We start from the raw sequence: 11249 nt of genomic DNA on the forward strand, positions 1-11249 counted from the left end.
TATCTGTAAAATACATTAAGATGTCTTCCCACGTCTATAGAATATCTTAAGAGGTCATCTGTTGTCTCTAAAAGACCTCAAGAGGTTTTCTATTGTCTATAGAAGACCTCGAAAGCTCTTCTATTGTCTGTAAAATACCTCAAGATGACTTCCCATATCTATAGAATACCTCAAGAGGTCATATGTTGTCTATAGAAGACTTCGAAAGTTCTTTCATTGTCTGTAAAATACATCAATATGTCTTCCCACGTCTATAGAATACCTCAAGAGGTCATCTGTTGTCTATAAAAGACCTCAAGAGGTTTTCTATTGTCACTAGAAGAACTCAAAAGGTCTTTTGCTGTCTATAGAAGACCTCGAAAGTTCTTCTATTGTCTGTAAAAGACCTCAAGATGTCTTCCGTTGACTATAAATGATCAAGAGGCCGTTGTCTATAAAAGTCCTCAAGAGGTCTTCCGTTGTTTGTAGACGACCTCAAAAAGTCTTCTGTTGTCTATAGAAGACCTCAAGAGGTCTTCAGTTGTCTATAGAAGACTTCGAAAGTTCTTTCATTGTCTGTAAAATACATCAATATGTCTTCCCACGTCTATAGAATACCTCAAGAGGTCATCTGTTGTCTCTAAAAGACCTCAAGAGGTTTTCTATAGTCTATAGAATACCTCAAAAGTTTTTCTGTTGCCTACAGAAGACCTCGAAAGTTCTTCTATTGTCTATAAAAGACCTCAAGATATCTTCCGTTGTCTATAAATGACCTCAAGAGGCCTTTATAAAAGTCCTCAAGACGTCTTTTGTTGTCTGCCGAGGACCTCAAAAGGTTTTCTGTTGTCTATAAGATATCTCAAGGGGAAGAAGAATACCTCAACATTTTTATATTATCTATAGATGACCTCTTGCGGGTCTTGTGCCTTTAGAAATACCAAGAAGGGAAATACCAAGAAGGGACTTTTACGACGTCTTGTTTATATAGAAGATTTCACGAGTTCTATCTGTAGAGAACCTCTCGAGTTCTACCGTCTGTAGAAGAACTTAAATCTTCTCCATTGAAGACTTTTAGGTGGTGTTCTGTTCGTAGAAGACTTTTAGGAGGTATTCTGTTCGTAGAAGACAATTAGAAGGTCTTGTTTCCATATAAGACCTTTAAAACGTCTTCTGCCCACAGAAGACCTTTAAGAGATCTTCTTTCCATGATAGACTTAAGAGGTCTTCTGTCTTTAGAAGGCATTCTGTCTATATAAAATCTTTAGGTCTTCTCTCTACAGGAGACCTTTAGAAAACATTTTGTTTATAAAAGACCTTAAGAAAACCCTCGGTCTATAAAAGTTCTTTAGAAGCACTTCTGTTCAAAGAAGAGCTTTACAAGGTCTTCTGTCTATATAGAATACCTTTTGAAACCATTACAGGATCTTCCGTCTAAAGTAGACCTGTAGGGATTCACCCAACAGAAGACTTTTAAAAGGTCTTCTCTTCTATAGAAGACCTTTAGAAGTTATTCTCTTCTATAGAAGACCTTTAAAAATTATTCTCCCCACAGAGGCCTATTGAAGTTCTTCTCCCCATTTCTGTTGTTGTAGCAAGACGAATGCGAACTAAGTTTTCTGGATACAAACATCTCCATTTAAAATTTTATTGAGAACAAAAGTTGATTATTTCCATAGATTCCAAAGTTTTTGACAATCGCCATTCCTAAAAAAAAGTATCTGTTATTTCGTTAACTTTTAGCTAATTCTTCCAACATTCTATAATAACAATAACGACTATCGTATTCCATGTCATACCAAAAATTTACAGCAATACATTTGTGACTTTGACGAACATGATGATACCAATAATTTGGTAAGAACAAAACATCACCAGCATTAAGACGCACTTTTAGAGGTTTTATTTTAGAATACTGGGGATATTTTGCCAAATCAGGAGCCAAGGGATCTATGCTAATCCATTCTGTTAACAAAGGATCTGGCCCAATCGATTCTATTTCACCCTCCTCATTATAATGTTCCTGCAATACAGGATCAATATAATATTGATTATTCTCGTTGCGTTTATATACACCAGTTGGATACATTGCCTTGGGTATCCATGGCAGGCAATGTGGTGGAAAGAGTATAAAATCTTTATATCCCGATATAACACAATAAATATTATCATATGGATCTTTATGCATTGATGTTATGGCCTTTTCATCACCCATCCAAAAATTGACGGCATCGGGAGGTTTATTAAAACATTCTTGGGCAAATTCAAATATCGCGGGATCAATGTCTTCAGCCAGTTCTGGGAAATCCAAAGTGAAATTGGAATTTTGTTTTTGTATATAGTACACTGCACCCATAGGATCATCAAGCCGCTCGAGAAATGATTCCATTGTTATTTGTTCTTCATATGGTAGGACAAAATATTCCTTTTTATCCACATGCCTTACGGCCAAACCATCAGCATAACCATTGGGAGTTACAGCTACATCCACTAGTTTGGAGCCAAGTTTTTCTTTAAAATACGCTGGTGTCCACTTGTGTAAAGCATTCCAAGACGACAGAACATTTCTAAATACTACCGGTTTTTGTTTGGCATAATACTCACGGCAAAATTCCAAGGCATCCGGTAGATTATTGAGTTCATTGATTTCAGTTCCAATACAAAAATCTTGTGCCTCATTCAGCAGTAAATTGAAGGAAGATTTTATTTTGTCACTCATTGTGTTTTGACTAGGAGGCAAGAGGCAGGGAATTTTCTGGTTGTCGGAGCAGGTGATAGCGGAAACATCTGTTGTCGGTCTCTATAGATCCCTAATATCATTAACAAGGTAGCATGGTACAATTACTTAGGTAGAAACATCGGCGAATTGCTACAACAAAGCAACATTTTTTGTAATGTAAACTGTCAAAATTTTCGCCAAATGGTTTCTTGTTGTCTCTTTTTATCGCTTGTGTTTGTACAGTGAAGTGAACACATGCTATCTCTTACTTACCGAATCATATGGTTTTTTGTTTTGATTTTTCATAGCGAATTCCTAGTTTTTTGACGTTTTAGATTCGATCAGCTGGGCTGAGGCATCTACCTAAGTAATTGTACCATGCAAGGTAGCAATCACAAATATAAGCTTTGTTCCATGGTACAATAATTCATAGGTAGGACAGGTATGAGAATCGCCAAAAAAATACAACCCTGTCGCTATGGCTTAAAACGTCAAAATTGTTTTGATGAATGATAACGGATGAGTATACAAAGAAGAAGAACGAAATGTTGAAATAAAAACAAAACAGAGTTGAATTTTTTGATCAATAATAAATATCAACTCTGCATGTCAACACAGTTTTGACAGATTAAGCCATAAAAAAAATTGTAATCAGCTGTTAGCTGTGGCCTACCTAAGAATTAGAGTTGTATAGTTCACGAACGAACTAGTTCAATTGAACGATTCATTGAAAAGAGCGTACGAACTAGATCAGTCGATATAGTTCATTATAGTTCAGTAGCTCACTGAGCACTGACCGAAAGATAAAAGAACGATGAAATCAAACGATTCGATTCAAGAACGAACAATTCAGTTCACGTATCAAAATGTGACGGCGTCGTCAGAGTTAACTATTGCCTTTGTAATGGTAATAGTTTTGTTTACATTTTGAATTTTACACAGATACCCACACACATCTTTATCCATCGTAATTTTATATTTTTAATATTTTCATTTATTTTAAACTTAATTACAAATTTAAAGTTTAAAAAACTCCAAATTAGCTTTTTAATCACACCAAACCTATTTTCGTTGCTAGGTTCTTTAAAATATTCTTCTGTTGTTTGTTCTTTATCGGTATACATATGTTTCTATGTGTGTTTGTATACAAATGAACGAACTTGCAAGCGAACGAGTCAGAGCCGCTGAACGATAGAACGAAAAGACAGCTGACTGAAAGAGCTTTTCGACGAACGATTGAACTAAAAGAACGACCTAGTTCGTTGAAAAGAGCTGAACTAAAAAGAGCGATCAGCTAAAAGAGCTAAAAAGTACAACTCTACTAAGAATTATTGTACCATGCTTTGTTCCTTTACCCGCCTGAGGTTACCATTTCTTACCATTTTTAACTTGCAAAGCGTTCCTTTACTTTAACAAGCATACGATTTATATGAGACCAGTTCACCACTTTTACCATTTTTTGCCACTGTTACCATTTTTTAAAGTAAAGGAACAGACCAATACTAAGTTATAAGGAGACACAAGATTCTTTCATTTATACCCGTGGAGAGCAGAAACTATATGAGAGTGTCATATTTGTTTTTTTTTTTTTATTATTTAGACGAGATGGTTAAATAAATGAAATATTCCTCATACTATGTTTACATTTACGAAATCCACTTGGTTTCAACTGTCAATTCCATTGCTCAAACGTCAAATGAAATCCAATCGATTTCAGATGAGTTTTCATTTGGCGTATACACAAAGGAATTGACAGATGAAATCGAGTGGATTTCGTAAATGTAAACCTAGCATCAGTTTCTTTTGCTGACCTATTATCGACAATCGATTACTCACAAGCTTCTTATCCCTTCCGATGGAAAAACATATGTTACACACATTCGATTTTTATACCCCTATTTGAGAGGCTTTTTACACGACGTGACTTGTGGCGAGCGACAAAATATACAAATGAAGCGATTTTTTTTTGAAAAATATAAAAAAAATAGTTATTTCGTACTTTAGGCGAGTTTACTTGCGCAATTTTTCTCGTTCCTTTTTAAACTTGCCTCTTGCGTTTATAAAAGGCAATTTTGTTCCGACAAGATTTGTTTTCAAAACAATGAAAATAATGTCAAATACGAAAAATATAAAAGGAATCGCCTGAAAATTGCCGGTACGAGCAATTTTTTTTCCATTTCCATTCCCCTTACGTGTCTCTCCCACAAACAGAGACTTGCCGCAAGTAAACTTGCCTAATGTAAATTGGGACATAGAACAATCTTTTTTCATCAAAGAATACTTTCCATGTAACCCCCCGTTTACACATGCAAGTGACAGTTCGAAAAATACCAATACACTCACACATATTCACTGCCACACCAACTAACAACCTCACTGCCGACAAAATTTCCTTGTCAGTAATCAATGTAAGTGCTTTGAAAGTAACTTCAATTTTTTTCCGAACGTCTACACATGCAAGTGTCAGTTCGAAAAAATTGAAGTTTCGACTATAACTAGGCGTTTACACCAGACAGTTTGTCTTCAAATACAACTCTGATTTACTAACACATACATACATTTGTCTTTTGTCTCCCAGCTGTCCATCATTTTTTCAAAGACAGCTGGGTTAACAAATTTATGACATTTTCGTAAAAAAGAAGTGATATGATAATTGAAATGTGTTGAAAACAAAAGAACATGAACAAAAACAAAATATGTGAACGGAAAACAAGAAGAAATCGATGATTTTCATCCATAATTTTACAACTGTTTTTGCAGTTGTCTGGAAGCCTACGTCACACAGGCAAGTTTTGGTATTTTGACAATCAATACATGAAGTCAACTGTCCTGTCATTTGTAAACGCAGAGTTATATGTATACACAACTGTCTGTAAGTTACTTGCATGTGTAATCATTGGGTTAAAAAGCAGATGGTCTGATGGCAGCCTAATCAAACTTTGCCAGTTGCACGCCTCGCAAATCGTCGTGCAAACAGGCTTTTAGACAAAAAATCTTTGACATTTTTGAAAGAAAAACACATTGGAACTGATTTTTATACCATCATTGAATGAAACTTAGCATAGCGTAGCATAAAAAAACTAATTTAAGATTATGGATACCAAAGTAGAGGAATCTGTGCTGCCAGTGACAACTTCTGCTGCTAATATCCCTTCCACTGACCCGGATGACAATGGTGAGGAAATTATCAACTGGCAGGTGGAAGCAACAGCAATAATCAATGATGTCAAGACCCATGTAGCCGAAATTGAAATAGCCAAACTACCAAGTAATGAAAGTCATATCTACATGAATATTCGTACTTTTGAAGGAGCAACTTATTGTATACATGTAAGTAGTATGGGCTTTCGAGTTGTTTCGGAAATCTACAATACCATAGATGAAGATAAGGCGGAAGTGAACGAAGATGAAGTCTATGAAACACCTTATGCTTTGTTGGATAAAATAAGTCCACGATATGTTGAATCCTTTGGTAATCAGCTATGCAAACAACTACTACAGCTACAACAAATGCGTACGGAGTTCAAGGAGGAAGATGAGGAAGGCCTTGAAGAAGAAGAGGACGAGGAAGATGATTGAATCAACGAACAATATTTAGGAGAATACAGACTAACATTTTAGACTCATAAGTTAACCATTTCGCAAGAAGGAAGACTAACCCACCCCGTCATGTATCAATTTGCAAAACAAAATGAAAAACTTACAAAATTTGCCATTAGGAAATGTCCCTCAAAAACACATACCTACGTATCTCATAGGCATTTTTTGTAATAAAACATGTAATTTTCTGTTTGTGTTATGGTATTCTTTTAATAAGCAGCTTGGAGAGTATTTGTATATGTACGCTCGTCGAACGCTTTTTTGTATTATTAATTAGAAGAATAATGAATGTGATTGTTGTTTTTTAAACATTACTAATTCCATACGATTGTATAATGATGATCGTTCCAAATATACCTATATGTATGTATGTAATATTTTGTTTAGACTTTTAAACGTTTCAAAAATAAAGATTGTGATTGTAGTTCCAAGTCAGTGAGCTTTTTAACAATTGGTATTAGCTGTTGGACATGATCCTTGTAACCGGTGCCAGTATTAAGGTTCTTCTGGCCATAAACCACTTTACCATCGAAATCGTTAAGAGGTACCGACATGTTTTTGTCCACCTGTTGAATGGTGATGTTCAAGTGATCTTCAATTTCGGCCAAAAGCTACAAAAACAAAAGGACATCATAACCAACAATTTTAACAGGAGTGTAAATGTGACCTACATTCTTTTCATTATACCAAATGCAGCAACCACGATTATCGGTGAGATTTGTATTGGAACAGTTACGGCCACGAGTTGGACACCAATCGCCATGGTACCATACCTGGAAGGAGAACACAAATTTTGGGACCAGGATTAATGCTTGGACTGTATTCGGATCTATCTGAAATTTTTATCACAGAAAGGGCTTGCAGTGCTGATCACGCCAATGTATATATCACGGGCAGGAAGTCCATACTTCCCGAGATATAGGCTCCGAAAGTTCAAAAAGTTCCCTTGGTTTTGGCGATAAATTTAGTTTAAATCGAAATTTTTTCATTTGTAGCAGGACTTCGGCCGGAGTTTTAAGACTTTCTCCTATGGACAGGAACAAATCTCGGCTAACGTGAACAAAATTTTCCTTTAAATCGAAATTTTTTATCATCGATCCGAATCCAGTCCGTATATTCAACTTATGCCAAATTTTGCAAGGCCTGCTGCGTTCATTATCCTAGATACTTACCTTTTCGGGTACAGTTGACACCAAGCTAATAGCCAAACCCATACGTTCTGCACGTCCCACACGACCAATACGATGGACATAGTTTGACTTTTCATCGGGCAAGGTAATATTAATCATATATGGCAGACCAGTAATATCTAAACCTCTGGCGGCTACATCAGTACAAATTAAAAACTTAACATCGCCTCTCTTGAATGCTTCCAAGTTTTGTTTTCGTTCATTTGGTTTTCGGTCTCCATGCAAACAGACACACGAATATCTCTGTCCTCCACGAGATTTTAGATATTTTTCCAAATTATCACAATCCAATTTTGTGCGACAGAATAAAATAGCACGATCCATTTTATGCTCTTCAATGGCACGAACGCAATATTCACCTTTTAGTATTTTTATTGCCTCGGAATAAGTTTCCGGAGTTAGGTTGTGAGGATGGGGATTATCGCGTGCATGAACACCATCAGTGCGAATATGTTGACGCAAATTATGCCATGCTGTATCACGTTGGGGATCAACCATACAAACAACATGATGTACAGTTTCGGGTACAGCATCTTCACCCTTAAGATCTACCCATGTGGGGAAATGCATAAGGCGATCAGCCATTTTCTTGACCTCGAATGCATGGAGTGTGGCTGAACAAACAACCATTTGCAGGCGTCGACCATCTGAGGTCATTTTTGGTATTTGCTTATGCAGACGATCAATGAGATCGGTATAGCCTTGTTTAAGCAAAGCATCAGCTTCATCCAAAACGAAAAATCTGCAAGATAATCTCAACTTTAAAGAATATCCTTGAATCCTCAAAACACCTCACTTACTTGCAATGTGTTAATTGGACAAAACCACCACTTATCATTTCTTCCAAACGTCCTGGGGTGCCGACAACAATATGCACTCCCTGCTGCAGTATGCTCTTTTGTTGTTCCAACTTAACACCACCAATTAACAATAGGCTGCGAACATCTGGATTGGACAAATGAACCTTAAACTTTTCAATTTGATTATATGTCTGTTCAGCCAATTCTCTGCTTGGTTCTATAATAATGGCCTGGGGCGCATTTGGAGAAGGTTTACTAGCTGCTGAATTGGCAGCAGGACTTGCCAAGGGATTTGGTTTAGTATGTGATGGACCAGCTTGGCTTGCAGCTATAAAGCCATTTTTGGGCGGATACTTAAAATCCGTCTTTCCAAAATTAAAAGCCATTTCAGCATTTTTCAAAACTACAGCAGGATAAAAAGTTTCATTTCGTAGATTATCATTAATGCGAAAAGCTGTGCCTAACTGAGCACCATTCTTGCTAAACGAAACCTCCATCCGTTCCAAATCCAAATAACAGCCAATTACATCATTTTTACCGAAAGCTTCGCCATAATCATCAAATTGCCGATTGTTGGACTTTTTGCCAGTTCCACCAAATCCAAAACCTTAAAAAGAGCTCAATTATTATTGCTTTCTCAAAGAACAAAATTTCCAATTATTACCAAAACGACATGTTCCCAAATCCAAGTTTGCTTGTTGTGTAGACCAGCCTACACGACACAGACCCTCATCGGTAACGATGGCTTCAAAATAGAACTTTCCTTTGCCTTTAACACCAGTTGTACAACGACAACCATGCCACTCCTTAAACTCACGACTCTGGCAACGCAAACCATCAGGTGTAACAGCCAGGGCATTGCCACGATCAAAGAAGGACATTGTCCATGGGGCTGCACTTGCCGAAGACCCTGTACCCCCCTTTGAACCCTTGCCCTCCTCTAGATCTCTAAGGGTTTCCCATACAATTTGCAAAATAGGCAAGCAAAATGCACCTGTTTTACCCGAACCCGTCTCGGCAGCCATTAGAACATCACCACCACCCAAAATAAGAGGAATTGCTTCTGCCTGGACATCCGTTGGTAATCTGGAAAAAAAATATGAATGCATCATCCCCTCTATAAACGACAGTTCAACTCACGTCCATTCCATTTCATCAATGGCCTTTGCAATTTCTGGCAAAACGCCAAACTCTGTAAGAATTAAATGTTATTACATTGCAAAAAGTTTTTATTTATATTTAAATACCTTCGAATGCAGTCATTTTTCAATAAATATCCGTGTATTCCAATAAAAGTCCAGAAATGTCTGCAAAAAAGCCGGCGAGTTTTTGTCTATTGAAGTGGTAGGGATCTATAAATGAGAAAAATTAATTGGTCTGTTCCAGTACGGCAAGAATCTACTAATTTTTACTATTTTTTTCGATAACATAAAGGAAAAAATGTTATCGTAGTAAAAAGTAGTAGCTTCTTGCAGGTTCTGGAACAGAGCATATATGGATCTACAAATGCGACATTTATCGATAAATAGAATATATATTATTAACACTATGTTTACATTGGAGTTTTTTTGCCAGATTAATCTTTACTATTTCCCGGTCCACACTGGCGTGATTTCATTGAAAAAAATTTATGAAACTGTATTGATTGTCAAAAACCCAAAACTTGCCTGTGTGACGTAGGCGTCCCGAAAACTGCAAAAACACTTGTAAAATTATGATTGAAAATCATCTTTTATTTTCAATTCACGTAATTTATTTTTGTTCATGTTCTTTTATTTACAACACATTTAAATTATTATCTCACTTATTTTTACAAAAATGTCAAAAATTTGTTAACCCGATTGTCTGTGAAAAAGTGATGGACAGCTGGAAGACAGCCGACAAATGTATGTATGTGTTAGTATATCAGAGTTGTATTTGAAGAAAAACTGTCTGGTGTAAACGTCTATTTAGATCGAGTTCCCTAATGCAGCAATTTCATATAATTACTTTAGTATGGAACTCGAGGTAAGTCCCGGTCCACACTAGAGAGTTTTCAATGAAATAATTTCATGAAATTAGTCATTCTTAACCCTGCTATTACGTTGGGGTGATTTGATGACCCAAATCGTATTTATCATCACCGTATGTCTTACTGGTGGGATATAATTAAAAGTCCTCACCACTCAGTGCATGAATTTTTGAGATATACTGAAATCAATTAGTTTCATCAATATTTTGTGCTTAGTACCCGTCCACACTAGCGTGAATTTCATTAAAAAATTTAATGAAATTATGTGTTCTTAAATCGAATTCCCCACTACAGCAATTTTATGATTTTACTATACTATGGACGTCGATCTAGAGATGCATAATTTCATATCAAAATTTAAGTGAAATTACTGTAGTGTGGTCCGGGACTTAGAAGTCTATTTATTGCATGTGTATACACATACGGGCATGTTCTGCAATTCACCGTGCATCAATTTCACATCACACATGCACATCACCTGTGAAAGCAATTGCTGTTCTGTATTCACGTGAAAAGAGCTTTCATATTTCACAAAAGAACTTTGGAAAGCTTTATTAGAGCTTTCAAACTTTATCATAGCTGTGTTCCTTTACTTACCTGAGGTTACCATTTTTACCATTTGTTACCATTTTTAACCTGCAAAGCGTTCCTTAACCCCGAAAAGTGGCAAAACTGGAAGCAATTTTTAAGAGAGTGAGAGTGGAGAGAGAGCGAAAATGGCTTTCTCTTCTACCACAGGCTACCAGACAAATTTCTGCAGGTAAAAAATGGCAGAACTGATTTTTCGACTTTTGTTTGACGATTATTTCACAATGAAAAAGAAAATGGATGAAAAACCAGAAGAAAAAGTCGAACTACATTAAAAACTGTGAAATAAAAGACGAAAATTGATTTTTTTATGTTTCTTTTTGACATTGCTGCCAGATCTACCATTTTCCGTTCCTTTACTTTTC

At 36.3% G+C, this 11249-nt stretch overlaps 3 protein-coding genes across 4 annotated transcripts; 1 reads left to right on the forward strand and 2 right to left on the reverse strand.

The window, feature by feature from the left end:
* Positions 1-1680: 1680 nt before the first annotated feature.
* JMJD7 (Jumonji domain containing 7) lies at positions 1681-2753 on the reverse strand. The gene has a single exon (XM_073981859.1). It carries the CDS (start codon positions 2693-2695, stop codon positions 1709-1711), a length of 987 nt encoding a protein of 328 aa, XP_073837960.1. The 5' UTR covers positions 2696-2753; the 3' UTR covers positions 1681-1708.
* A 3035-nt stretch (positions 2754-5788) lies between these two features.
* LOC141403953 (GSK3-beta interaction protein) lies at positions 5789-6726 on the forward strand. The gene has a single exon (XM_073987078.1). The coding sequence runs from the start codon at positions 5789-5791 to the stop codon at positions 6272-6274; it is 486 nt and encodes a 161-aa protein (XP_073843179.1). The 3' UTR covers positions 6275-6726.
* Positions 6479-9657, reverse strand: Ddx1 (ATP-dependent RNA helicase Ddx1). Of its 2 annotated transcripts, none has more exons than XR_012412925.1 (7): positions 9533-9657; positions 9426-9477; positions 8950-9371; positions 8286-8892; positions 7411-8227; positions 6967-7286; positions 6479-6906 (listed from the first exon to the last, which is right to left on the reverse strand). XR_012412925.1 is itself a non-coding variant. In XM_073987077.1 (7 exons), exons 1-7 carry the CDS (start codon positions 9546-9548, stop codon positions 6679-6681), a joined length of 2187 nt encoding a protein of 728 aa, XP_073843178.1. In that variant the 5' UTR covers positions 9549-9655; the 3' UTR covers positions 6479-6678. The 2 variants fall into 2 exon arrangements, 1 of the variants encoding a protein (XP_073843178.1); XM_073987077.1 differs by having other exon boundaries at positions 6967-7068; positions 7468-8227; positions 9533-9655.
* Positions 9658-11249: the final 1592 nt, after the last annotated feature.

The sequence above is a fragment of the Musca autumnalis genome, unplaced genomic scaffold (assembly GCF_047663935.1).
Source record: "Musca autumnalis isolate F117 unplaced genomic scaffold, ASM4766393v1 scaffold_4, whole genome shotgun sequence".
NCBI lineage: Eukaryota > Metazoa > Arthropoda > Insecta > Diptera > Muscidae > Musca > Musca autumnalis.